This window comes from Solanum pennellii, chromosome 3 (assembly GCF_001406875.1).
Source record: "Solanum pennellii chromosome 3, SPENNV200".
Classification (NCBI taxonomy): Eukaryota; Viridiplantae; Streptophyta; class Magnoliopsida; order Solanales; family Solanaceae; genus Solanum; species Solanum pennellii.
Genome location: NC_028639.1, coordinates 6,868,935 through 6,883,217, shown reverse-complemented (window position 1 = coordinate 6,883,217; position 14,283 = coordinate 6,868,935). Strand labels below are relative to the sequence as shown.

General features: G+C 33.1%; 1 protein-coding gene across 1 annotated transcript; it reads right to left on the bottom strand.

The window, feature by feature from the left end:
• Positions 1–3,404: 3,404 nt before the first annotated feature.
• Positions 3,405–13,254, bottom strand: LOC107015022 (alternative NAD(P)H-ubiquinone oxidoreductase C1, chloroplastic/mitochondrial). The gene is made up of 11 exons (XM_015215174.2): positions 13,060–13,254; positions 12,797–12,987; positions 11,544–11,639; positions 9,764–9,830; positions 9,488–9,659; positions 8,125–8,218; positions 7,800–8,012; positions 6,775–7,167; positions 6,591–6,667; positions 4,014–4,117; positions 3,405–3,906 (listed from the first exon to the last, which is right to left on the bottom strand). Exons 1-11 carry the CDS (start codon positions 13,157–13,159, stop codon positions 3,767–3,769), a joined length of 1,647 nt encoding a protein of 548 aa, XP_015070660.1. The 5' UTR covers positions 13,160–13,254; the 3' UTR covers positions 3,405–3,766.
• Between the last annotated feature and the right edge of the window lie 1,029 nt (positions 13,255–14,283).

The window sequence follows — 14,283 nt, the reverse complement described above, 5'->3', positions numbered from 1 at the left end:
ATTAGATTTCCAAGACCAATCAAGGATCTCTCTAAAATGACAGCAAAGGTTCTTTAGATCTTTGATATTAAAATCCCTTACAATTGTCTAAACCAAACTGGTAATTTCAATTGCTCTCTTTCAGGCTTTTGTCTGTATCGTTGTGAGTACTGTTCTCAAGTTTATTCAACATTCTAGACTTTGTCAAGTGTTGGCCTTCCGTTTTCTATAATTATTTTCGCTTTATCAGTCTCTTATTGTTGTTTTTTATGGTGCGTTTAAAATAATTTCACTCATTTTCTACTTACTTTTAACAACTTAAAGCTTCTTTTGAATTACCTACACAATATGAAAGATATGTGTATGCCTGAGTTGAGAGAAGTCCCACAATTTTTAATCAACTTTTGACATACATTGTTTGTACAAGAAATGCATTGCCTCTTTTTTTAATTTTTGTTGTTATGGTGTTGCTTGCTTCCACTTTCTAAATGCCTACAATTCTGTTACTGAATTGGTCCTACTGTTCTTTAACTTAATTTTCCTATCATCGTTTATCTCCTTTAATTTGCGTTTTAACTTATAATTAGAGTTAAAATTGTGCAACTACCCTATAATTTTTATAAGTAACTGCACAAGATCATGGCTAGCATAGTATGTCACTAAACCTTCAATTTACAGAGTAAAGTATTTGTCCATTCTGCTTACTATGTACAAATATTTTGTTGTTTGAACTGCTTTCCCACAAAGTTTATGCAGCAACGTAAACTTCGATGATGCACAAAAGATGCATGACACCTAATTTTTAACAAGGTACGTCAGATTCAACCATACTTCTTTCTTATTACGCTGCACTTTCACAACTTTAAACACTTTTCCTTCCTACTGCAGGTATTTTGCAACTACAACGTCGCACCATCATCATCTATTATGTAAATAGCATAGTGTAAACGTGCATAAGCAGTGTTGTAATGTATAAACAATATGTATGTCTAAACACTGCAATTACAATGTAATGTGTAAATATGTCTCTATAAATTATCAACCTTTCATTAGTTGTCTTCCTATCAATATTTGTGATAGTTATTGCCTAAAAATGTAATGTATAACCATGTGTGTATATTGTCAACAAAAATATTGGGCCCGTGTGTGCACGGGCAACCTTGTCTAGTATATGTATATATGATAGTGAAGTCGGTCTAATTAGGTAATTTTTCCAAATAAAAATATACCAAAAATGTACTTTAGTCCTTTCATTACCTGTTATTGTAGTCCTCTTCAAACCAAAGAATTTATGACTGCTTAATTGTACTTGAGTTAGGCTCATAAAACCAACCATTTCAAGCAGTTGAAGAACTAACGAGCTTTAATTTTTAACCAACTAACAAGCTTTATATCCAATTAGTTTTTATTTTTGTACGAGGAATAAAAAAGATGATATTCATTATTCTTGAAAACTTGCATTATATGTGTACTTTAATTTTTTGCCAGAAAGAAGTTGTACTCTATTTGTTTTTTTAAATGGATGCACGCATAGGTAATACGATAAAAGTAATATTTTCTTAAAGAATTCGTATAAAAATTTGATTTCACGAAGATAGTTAAATTCATGTCAACTTCATGATACACACATGTAAGAAAACTGTACTATTTACCATAGAGATATGTAATAAGGGCAACTTTCACATATAGCAAACAAAAAATTCATATTTGTATGCTATAGCAAACTTTGCATAATTGCACTCCATAGCAAACATAAAACTGTATAATTTGCTATACATGTACAAGTGTATAATTTACTGGCCTAAATTGTATAATTCGCTGGCCTATTTCGCTGCAATTGTATAATTCGCTATCCTATTTCACTGCAATTGTATAATGCATAATTGTATAATTCACTGCCTATTTCGCTGCAATATTAAATGTATAGCAAGAAGATATATGTTTTCCTCTCGCTTTATACAAAAACAGAAATACAATATATACACTTCTGTTGTATAAAGGTAGAGAAAATTGTATTTCACTGCAATTGTATAATTCGCAATTGTATAATTCTTTGACCTTTTTCTCTGCAATATTTGAAGTAAAATATTTGTAAATTGTATAATTAAGTGTATAACACGAAGATATATATTTTTGCATGTGTATATACAATTTTCTCTCGCTTTATACAAAACAGAAACAGAATTATACACTTCTGTGTATAAAGCGAGAGAGGCGAGCGAGAATGGAGAGTGGCGAGCGAGATTTCTGGGAGAGAGACGCTGACAAATTTTAGCTAACGTTTGCTATGGAGCACAATTAAATCAAACCCTAGCTATTCCATTTATTTTAGGTTATTAGTTTGCTATTATATACAATTTTCCCATGTAATAATCGTTATTGGAATCAGAAAATTTAATTGATAGATATATAATTTATAATTGCAAATACATGTATCTATTGTTTGATTTGAAATCACGAATCCCTTTGTTTGTGAATATGGTAAAAAATATATATATATATATATATTATTGTGACTTTTGATATAACATTATCAAATTATTGGTGTTTTTCTTGTATGATTTAATCTAATACCGAAACATTCCAAATCAGTGAATTAAAAAATCTTATGTTCAACCAAAATGTGTATTTCTTATCAATTTGTAATTTGGCAACGGAATAACACGTTGTGTGTGTCCCTCAAAATATTTTTTACTTTTATTTTAGTCCAAAATCTGGAAAGATTTAGTGTAGCTGTGTAGCAGTTTAATTAGTTCTGAAAAGTAAAATAATAAATAATAAAATAAAATATTTAGACTAAACTTTTTAAAAGAACACTTGATATTTTTGTGACAATGTTCCATGACCACGCTTCTTAACCTTAAAATAGATATAATATTAATAATAATAATTTTAAAAAAAATCAAATTAATATGACTCAAATTTTATAAGACCACCTTAGGGGTTCCAATTTCTCACCTTTCCTATGATTTGTTAAGGATAGCTTTGGAAATTTTGGTCAATTAACTACTCAGAATAGATTTCTATAATATTCCTCATGCACTTTACACTTTGTTTGGATCATTGTTACCCATTGTTTCATAATGTATTGTATTATACTATATTGTATGGTAGATACAATGTTTGACTAGATTGTATTGTTTGTTGTTGTTTAATAACATTTTAATTGTTTGGCTTGATTGTATCATACTGTATTATAATTTATAAATTTACTAAAATATCCTTAATTATTCTAAGGTAGGAGGTTTAACTAGATTTAAATAATTAAGGTAAAGGGTAAAATAATATTTTAAAATATTATGTAAAGATATAATTGAAAAAATTAAGTAACAATGAGAACACACCAGATTGGTTGTTCCACAAAATAGGGATTTTCATTGTTACATAACAACGAAATTTAACAATACAGTACAATACATTTTAAGTAACAATCAAAACAAGCATTATAGATAAAGTAACGATACAATACAATACAATAGATAATAATGATCTGAACGTAGTGTTAATGGTTTAAATCTGAGTATAATTGGACCTGCTGTTGTTCATGAATATTCTTTTATAAGAATGATGGATATCATGTAAACTAGCCCCCCACCCTAAAGTGATTGCAACACATACATTAAACTAAGATCCTGATTTGAGCTTTAGCAAGCATTGTTTGTAGCTTTGCAACTTAAAACAATTACTTAACAAAGGAAGAGGATTTCGAAATTGGGATGTCGATACTTCCTCAGCATAAAGAAGGGTGGGTTCCAGAGAAGATTGTACTGAACCAAAAGCAACTGATCTAGGACCCTGATTGGGCTTTAGAGAGCATTGTCTGTATTGTTGCAACTGAATCAACTGTGGATTTCAGTAGCCAACTGATTCCTACTTGCACGCGGTGTTTATCAGTTGGTAATCTGATCAAGTACGCTATTTTCCTTGCTGCAATAAGTACCAACTGAATTATGAGAAAGTGAAGAACGAGAGACGGGGGTTTGGGGGGTGAATAGACTGATGCCTCTGTTAGAAATGTGAAGGTTAATGTATACCGGTATGACCAACAAAACCGTCCAAGGTCAGCCCATCAGTGAAACTTGGTGAAACAGCAGCATCATACTTTCCAAGTGTCATCATCTCACCTAAATTTTGATACCTGCGGCATAGTGGCATAGTTTTAATCAAGAAAATCAACTTTGCTTCATAATCACCTGATACAACTTTGTAACTAGGACTGATAACTCGAATAGTTGCAAATAGATTTGGAAGTGTCAATAACTCCGCTCACTGTTTAAAGTTCCACACTTGAAAAAAGAACTTTAAGAAAAAGCTATAGCATATGGTATATTGTTTCCTAACTAAAGTAATTAAAGTAAAAATTGTTTCCGAAGACTTAAAAAGAAATTTAGGAAGCTGATCTTTTCACGACTTTAATCACGGTTTAAAGAATGACAAAAGTCCCATATCGGTGGTTAATGAGATGGGTGGATTCCTTATAAGGCTTGGACAATCCTCCTCCCTTCGATCTAGCTTTTGGGGTGTGAGTTAGGCCTAAAACCTAATTCTACATAAAATCAGAGCAGGCAAAGATCCTCAAATCGAATCTCACCACCACCCAAATCAAAAAAAGAATTTCCACGTGCTTGGCCCATGAAAAAAAACAGGCTCGCACGTGAGGGGGCGTGTTGAAAATATAATCAAATAATACAAGCGTGCTTTCTCTACCTGAAATCGAATCTCACCGCCACCCAAATCAAAAAAAGAATTTCCACGTGCTTGGTCCATGAAAAAAAAACAGGCTCGCACATGAGGGGGCGTGTTGAAAATATAATCAAATAATACAAGCGTGCCACCCAAATCAAAAAAAGAATTTCCACGTGCTTGGCCCATGAAAAAAAAACAGGCTCGCACATGAGGGGGCGTGTTGAAAATATAATCAAATAATACAAGCGTGCTTTCTCTAACAACTTAAGCTTTTAGATGAGATGGTCACATACTTCAACATGGTATCAGAGCAGGGCCCGTCTCCCGATGTTGGGACCCCCAAAATCAAAATTGCCCACGCACCAGATGCTAAGCACTGGGCGTGAGGTGGGGTGTTAAAGAATAGCAGAAGTCCATATCGGTGGTTAATGAGATAGGTGGACTCCTTATAAGGCTTGGACAATTCTCCTCCCTTTGAGCTACATTTTGGGGTGTGAGTTAGGCCTAAGACCTAATTCAACAGTTGGGAACTTTATAAAGTCGATGATTCCCTGTTTTCACAATCTAAATAACCTTTAGATGCAAAGATAATTTTACGCTAGCCATCTATCTCTGAATGAAAAAAAAAAACATGTTTTCCCGTACCCATAATTCTGTATTTATAGGGAATTAAATAAGGTTTCTATGGAAAAATCACTAATGGACCAACACCTAACTAGCACCCCCTTATAGATAGACTAGGCCTAATAGTATTTTCTAACAACTCTCACTTACACAGAATGGAGTGCTCAAGTTCCACCAACTAATTAAGAAAAAGCTTATTCCACTTTTATTTCTCTTCTATCAATTCATACCGGATACAGAGGGCGTGCAACCGCCAACCAGTATACTATGAGAGCACTTTGCTATACATCTGTTAGGAATATATAGCCTCTTGTCATCATCAACCATATCATAAATATGCTTAGTATGCTATATCATTTGAATATGTTTGATCTTGTGCATCCTACTTTCTTTCCATCACAATTATGACCCTTAAATCATAGTCGGTACCAACAAACACAAATAGAGATTTTATCAATGATCTTTCTCTCACGAGTAAAACATAGTTATGACCTTCTATTGCTACTTGTGAGACAGATATTTAAGTCAATGGATCTACAAATATTTGAGTAGATGCACTTAATGTTCACTTCTTTGTATGCAACCATATCTTTCACAAAATTGAACTAAATGTCAATGGGTTTGGTTTTATAATGATATTTACAACCATTGATGCTCAAATTAGTAATCTAATGAATGGAAGTATCCATAAAGCGGTTCTTACTAAAAGAGAGCATAAGTACACAAAAGAAAATAAGATAGCAGTCATAAATTTCAAATTTGAAGAAGCTATTTTCGTCTCAGAATCTCAAGAGATGAGAAGGACTAGGAGGGAGTTTTTAATGTTTAGGGAAAAATAGAGTCACCGTGAAGATGCTGCTGCCAACACCACAGTCAGTTTCTGAGAAAAGAAGCTCTTTCTTCACTGGTGCTTTGAGTTTTTTTTATGGAGGAAACAAATTATGGTGGGAGGAAATCTAAAACAAGTTTACCTTTGGTTTCATCAACTGACAGCTCATTTTATGCAATGTATTGCGCCATGTAAGGAAAATTAAGAAGCACACATTATAGTTAGTGGTAGAGGTGTTGATTATCCAACTTTTTAAAAAACATAGGTGTTCAACTAGAACATCACTAAGAGGGGGCCGGCATTGTAAATGAGTGCAAGTTAGAGTGTCAATTTAGGTTTTAACCAAAAAAGAAAACTAGGAAACCTAACATTTTTCTCGAAATTAAGGGAACTAAACCATGTAACAGATGCTCACTCAACAAATAATAAACACAATCAGATAGTCAATCGATGTAGCAGATATGGAACAAACCTAAAAGGCAACAATGGGCGGTCATTAATTGCAGCCCACAAATTCCAACCAGCAAAATCTGCTTGCTGGAAAGCAACCTGTAACAAAAACCACAGAAAAATCAGTACAGAAAGAGCATGCCTCTCAATCATAGGTGCACATGTATTTCTTGCACAAGCTTACTCAGATAAATTCAGTCAACTACCTGTGCAGTAGCCGGAAGCAACTTCCCATTCCTGTCCCTTAATGTAGACGAATCACCAACAGCAAATATACGAGGATGACCCTTGACACGGAGAGTTTCATCAGTTTCTGCTTGTCCCCTAGCATTCAGAGGAATGTCGTAAGGTTTATCACTAGGTTCCAACTGAGGAAGCAGTGGTTTAGATCCAATAGTCCATAAAACTATATCTGCCCGTATAGTCTGACCCTGCAAGCCTCTTTCAGCAGGCTGCAATTCAAGTATTACACTTTCAGAATGATCAGCTGCCGAGTCTATACTTCCAGGTTCAGCATCTGAGGTCTGAGGTTCGTTTCCTTTTGTTATGCATCGGACAAAATAACCAAGTATGAGTTGAACTCTCCTGGAAGAAAGTACCTGAAGGAAGACTGCTTATGTTCAAATATAAGGGACACAACAGACGGTGGATCATGATGAAACAAGAAGTTTATCACATTGTAAAATGAGGAGAATACAAAAGGGCTAACTTACAAAAAAAAAATGTCCACAAAGGCATTGAATGGAGCTCGCATTGATTACCTTTGTAACAAGCTGGGCATGATCAACATCTATACTCTAGCTTGAGAGGGAGTGCTACTAGAATGAACCTAGACCTACTCCTTTACAATTTACACAGGCCATATAGAGATAGACTCAATGTACTTGTACTTAGATCTTGTAGTACTTGCAATAATTTATTGGGAAATAGCTCAATTGCCTCTGTAACTTACAAAATATAGCACGAAAGAAAGAATTAAAGAATGTATTTACTCGAATATTTTCCCAAGCTATTAGATGTTTAAATAATCACCAATTCTAAACAAGGAAAGAAATCAAGGATGTATCTTCCTAATTGATTCCAACATAGACACGATATGCCATATTAAATGTTGTGAACGGTGATCCAATTTTTTGTTGAAAGATAAAAGGAAGAATAAATAGTGCAAAATACTATGACACTAAAGCACCTTTGATGAAATGATGGCAACTCACTGATGTAAATTGCTTACTTTTAGTGCTGCTTCCCTGTTTCCTGCTGGAGCATTTGACAAAATTGTCTTATCAACATTAATTGCTTGTACAATTCCCTTTTCTTGCAACCTTTCCGATATCGTGGCAGCTAACTCAACTCCTCCATAACCACATCCAACCACTGCTACTCGAATTGCAGAGTCCTTACCGAAGTTCTTGCGTTCTAATTCTCTTAGCTTTTTATCAACCCTCTGCACAAAAAATACAGAGTGGAAACACTTCAAATTTGCATAAGAGCCAAATATCACAATATAGGTTTACTTTAAAATGATAAAATGTAACCTTATTCAATCAAGTACTGACATGAGCATCCTCTAGGGTATAAAATGGCAAGGCATAATCTGCAGCGCCTGGAACAATATCAAGTTTGGCCTCAGCTCCTATAGCAAGGACCAACCTGGCAGCCCAAAGATTTAAGAAAGAAAAAGTCCTTCTTATCAGCATACCATGTTTAACGTATAGTTAATCACCCAATCAACAGATGAATGATACTCCCTCAATTCCACTTTATGTGAACACATTTAAAGTATGATGGTCAAACTAACTAATTTTGGAGAATTTTCAATTTTTATGAAGAAAAAAAAACTTAAATTTTAGTCACAATAGTTAACAATTCAAAATATTTAAACTCATTTGATAAAATCGTGGTCAAAGAAAGCATCATTGACTCTCCAAAACATAACTAGATCACATAAAAAGATACGGAGTAGTGAAAAGTAGACTTCTGTTAGAAGAAAAATACTACTGTATAGCATGTTTCAGTATCTTACTAGGTATTATGCATGATTTAGTATAAGTTGTTATAAAGATGAATGATTTGGTATCATAAGCAATCCTTATGTCTTTCAAGCCAACGGGAAGTTTTCGAGAAAAACAACTCTGGCACTTTGCTTCTCCAATCTCTAACAGTTGACGGGGAGATTAGAAAACTCTAGCATGTCTTGTCAAGGAAAACTATGGAGATGTTTGGTTTAAATACAAGTTATACATGAATTAGAAGAACGGGAACTATAATGCAGGGATTATTATTAAGCAGATTTTTTTTTTGTTAGATTTGGTTTGAAGCATTAAAAAATATTATACAATATGCAATGTAAAATATTACATGTCTTTAAGTTAAAAAAAATACACTTATGCTTATTATTAAGTTCTAGTTGTTCCAATCCCTGTATTCTTATTCCATTCTGTATCCTGCATATAATATATAGATTCCATCATAACTGGTACATGTACAGGAAAAGAGAAGTAAAAACCTTAAGCAATGTGGATTTTATGTGAATTAAATCTCCTTGTCTAACCAACCCAATGACCTAGAAAATTTGGGAGATACAAAAAATTTAATTCAAAATCACTGACCAGACAACTTTTTGAGTGGAGTAAGAAGAGATTATGGATAACATGTTGTGAAATACAACAGGCTAACATGATTATTATATAGTGATAACATCCACTATGACTTAATTTCACCTCATGACAGAGTTTGTTAATTGAAGACGCTATGAATTTCTAACTTTTGGACTTTGAGAAGGCAATGCTAAGGTAATTTTGCCTCAGACACAGGAAAAGGCTGGATATAGTACATCAAGAAAAAGAGCTTCAATCCTAAATGAAATTTAAGATCTCTTTGTTACCCAGTCAAGTGAGGCTAGAGTGCTGATGAGCATACCAGTCATATTCTATGAGGAGACCACTTTCGAGATGAACAGTCCCTGCTGTAGGTGCATTAGTTCCTAAGTGGTCACATGGATATAAGCATTTTACCCTGTCTTTGAAGAACCTCACACCAGTATTGGCAAGCAAGTCTGAGAATTGTGGAGCGATTTCCCATGCTTCAACTTCTGCATTTGAAATGTTCTATTTAGAAGCTTATAACATTGACAAGAACCAAATATAAGCATTTACGTCATGAATGGTTACATCGAACAGGAAGTAGCTTGCATACCTCCAGAGAGAAGTTCATACAACAATGGCTTAAAAACGAAACGTTCAGATTGATCGATGAGGACTACCTGAATTATTTCAATGAGACACATTCTCAGTGAACTAACAAGTGAGGATAATGTTTGTATCTTCATTTTCTCTTCTTTCTAATATCTATCCAAATAAGAGTTGTATAATTAATAGAAATAAGTATAAAATGGAACATAAGCTGTTGAGCAGAGCACTGTAAGCCTAGAGGAAATTATCAACTCTAGACTGACTTCAAATTTTGTTTCTTCTATGTTCTTTTCTTACAGCAACATAGTTTCTTGGATTCTTTCTTTTACTAGATGAATGAAGAGAGCTTATACTAGAACATTGAAAGACCACCACAAGCAGATGCGACCTCAATCATGAGTAAAGTAGGCAAGAGAAAAGGAAAGAAGAGAAAAGAAAAGAAATGGGAGGATACTTCACTCATCCCTTAATCAGCCAAATTTCAAAAAGATAGTGCTTCTACGCCTAATGAAAGGTAGACACTAAATAAATATCCCCATTAAAGGTATCAACCATTTTTTTTTCAGAAAACCTCCTTTTGTAGCCAATAGTGCTACCTCCAACCCATATAAATGACATAATCTGACAAGTGCTGAGATTACTAGAAAAAAGTTTGAATGAACTATTACGTAGTTAATCAATAAGTGATCACGATAATAGTTTAAAATATGAAATAGTTGAATAGTAAAAAAATGATCCATTGGTCTGAAGTATATAAGATAATATATTCAGTGCACATTATTTTATATCACCTGAGGGAAAAAAGGTTTCCCATCTAAAGGAGAAATCCGAAGTATCCCAATGCAGGAAAAAAGAAAGAAACACAAGTGATTGGAACACCTGGGGTACTTTATCCCACTGTATTCATTATCTTTTTCATTTTCCCATAACTTACATTTCGGGGAGCAGCAACATCTAAATTTACAAATTCTTATTTCATAGCAATAAGATCAAATTCAAAGAGATCATCACAAATGGAAGAGACCAAGTGAACACCACAACATATTGAGACTAGACAACAAAGAAAGAACTGACACCCGCCATCAAATTATCCAAATATTGTACTCCAGAATCATGAAAAGAATCCATGATAATAAGAGAGAGTTAAGCAAACTCGCAAGTATAAATTACATTTGGATCAAGATGAAAATGGAATTTTCAAGGAAACAGCCATTTTTGTAAGATAAGAGATCAGAAATAGGACTATGTTGAGGCAGAGATGAAGGAAATAAACATTAACTAATTTCTAAAAATTTGTCAATAGTGTAATATGGGGTTAAAAAAGCAAAGGGAGGAATATGGTGGTTTTGATCCAAAGGTAGGTCTAGTGCAATTTTAGCTGATGTTATATTTGGGAATGAACCATGAAAACTTTTAGAACAAAAAATGTTCCATATCTCATGAAATATCACATCAATTCCGAAAATAAAAATTTAATCTATGTTTTTTCCTCTTTTTAAAGTTTTGAACCTTCCCTAAAACTTGTTTTCATGTCAATTATGTGACTGACTTATTAAAAAATATATAAATGTGACACTAGTGTATCTAATTTTCTTGATTAACAGATGAAAAAGGACAAACTGTAAAACAAGTTGTCAATATAGGACATTGCAAGAAATTAAATCTTTGAAATATTGGGGATCAAAGTGATATTCACTGATTAATATGTTTTTAAGCATTATGCATCAGAGAAGCCAAGTCATCTGAAGATCTAACAGGATTGAAGCCTTAAAGCCAAAAATTACCTGTGGTTTCTTGTCATCAGGCCAAACAAGTGATTCTAACCTCAGTGCTGTATAAAGACCTCCAAACCCACCACCTACTATGCAGATCCTTGGCCTCTGCATGAATGAAATTTTGTATTACAAACTGCTAGAATCTGCGAATCCCAGAGCAGAAAATTTGTCTAATAAACTTAGCAACATTGTGGTCAACCCCAAGAAGAAATGAACAACACAAAGTAAACAATTTATCTGATTTCCTTCTGATGGTGCTGGAAGTGGGAGAGTAGATATATGCTTTGAGCACAATTCAACAAAATGTGTAATAGTATTCGACTCCAAATATGTTATGGCCCTTGGTTTCAACTTGGACAAGCCTACTGGACTTACTGATGTTAAAATCACTGCTCATGAAAGATATGGTGCAAAACATATCACTGTAACTGAGTATATAACCATCGAATAAATTGACAGACTATTGAATTACTCTTTCTACTGTTTATAGATTATCAGAGCAAACAATTAACATGGAGAGGAAAACGTCTACATACAAATACGCCGAATGGTCCAAAAGGAAGTACTTCATACATAAAAGTTGTGCAATATCCACATTTCAACCAAGACTTCTCATCCCTGATAAAGATATATGAAACAACAACAACATACATAGTATAATCCCACGATAAAGATATATCATACAGACAAAATAATGAAGTAGTATCCAGACAAGACTTACCATGCATTTTATACAAGAATAATGTAAAACCTGCAAATTATATAACTCTTACAACAAAATCATCAAAGTCATATCACCCTAGAAGAACTAATACTCCCTCTATTCCACTTCACATGACCCTGTTGTTATTTGGAGAGTCAAAAATTCTTTCTCTAACCAAATATATTCAAATACTACATAAATATTTTTAATTGTTAACTATCGTGACTTACCATACTTTCTACTTACCATGAAACATTACAACCAAAATGCCTTAAAATGTGATCTAAGCATCCCCTAACTTTCTCTTCCTCCTATCATCTCTTGCAATAAATAGATACATTCTAGGACTTTGTTCTCTAGGAAATATTTAGTTAAAATAATATCTTTTGAAAGAGAAAAGCACAAAAAGAAAAACAACAGGGCACTCCGCAAAAAGTGAAAAGCAAAGAGCACATTTCTTCGAAATTAATCACACAATTCATTGAAAAAAAATACGTATTATATAAATTTTAAATAATAATTATCGATTCCAACTAAAAGCTTAGCTTAAGAGTTAGACCTTTTTATCAGGCCACATATAATTAACATTTTGAGCATTGGCTGCAGGAGCTTCCATAGTGTTTCCCAATCCTGCTGTAGTGCTCATGGCAACAGTGCGTAACGATGTATTCCTCCTTGAGCTACGAGCACGCCATGAACTGCTCCTCCAAACATTCGGTAATTTAGGCGAACCCAATCCCATTTGGCGGCCTACGATATCAACAAAAATTGCTTAATCATCCAAAATTAAGGTAAACGAGAGATGAAATTGAAGGAACTTACAGGTGAGTGGTGCAGTTTTTGCTGTAGCAGAAGAAGCTAGAGTAAACTCCATTGAAGCAATTGGATTTTTCTGGTGCAAAGGAGGAAGAAGCTGATTCATATGCGTTTTGAGTGATCCGCTCGGCTCCACGTTACTAAACACAAAAAAAGAAAGAAAATTTACTATTTGTGTCTCCAACAGGAGTTTGGCGAAGTCTAACCGAACCCGTTCAACCCATTTAAGTTTGGAACATTTACGTGTTAGTCAATTTCAATTCATTTTAATAAATTCATCATACTCTATTCGTCCGATATTATTTGTTATAGTTTCTATTTTTAGAGTTAAATTATAAAAATTTTGATTAACATTTTAAGATGTATTTTTTCATCATATTAATATGCAAAAAATGACAATTTATAATATCTTTCATATAGTTTTAGAATATTTAATTTTTTGTTTAAAATATCAAATTAATATGATCTAATTTGTCTTTTAAAATTAGTCAAATTGACTTTCGAAAAGCGCAACATAACAAACAATACCGAACGGAGAGAGTAATTTATCAAAATTGAGTTAATATTTGATTCGAATTCTATTAAAAAAATATTTTTTAAAAAATTCAATATGTTATATATAGTTATAACAAAAAATAATTATTAGGTATTAAAATAAAAGAATAAATTAAACTAGTAAAATTTAGATTGAGTTGGGTTTTGATCTGTTCTATAATTTATTTTGATCCAAGTGAATTTGGATTTGATTGGGTCTTAATCTATTTATTGTTTTGACTCATTTAAATTTGATCTAATCTGTTTAAGTGTCACTCTTAATCTCATGTTCGAGCTATGAATATAAAAAAAAATCTTAATAGAAGCGCTTCCCTCCGAATAGATTCTACATGGTGCTCACTTAAATTAATTAAGCTCCAATGTTGATGTCATATATCAAATAGAGAGAAACAAAACTTTAGTTACTGTTTTAGAAAATTAAGAAAAATTATCATAATTTTCTTGGGAATGTTACAAATGGAACAATATGTCCTATTCTTTTTGTGTTGACCCTTGTTAGAATTAATTGAATGCTTGAGCACTGAGATATTTTCGTGAGTTCCTTGTATATGATAAAATCCCTTCGGTTCATATTAAACTGGGTGATAAGAGAATTTTCATCATCCAATTTAAAAATTGAAAATGCGAAAGTAACTCGAAACATAATATATATTACCTTGATAAAGCGAAAGAGTC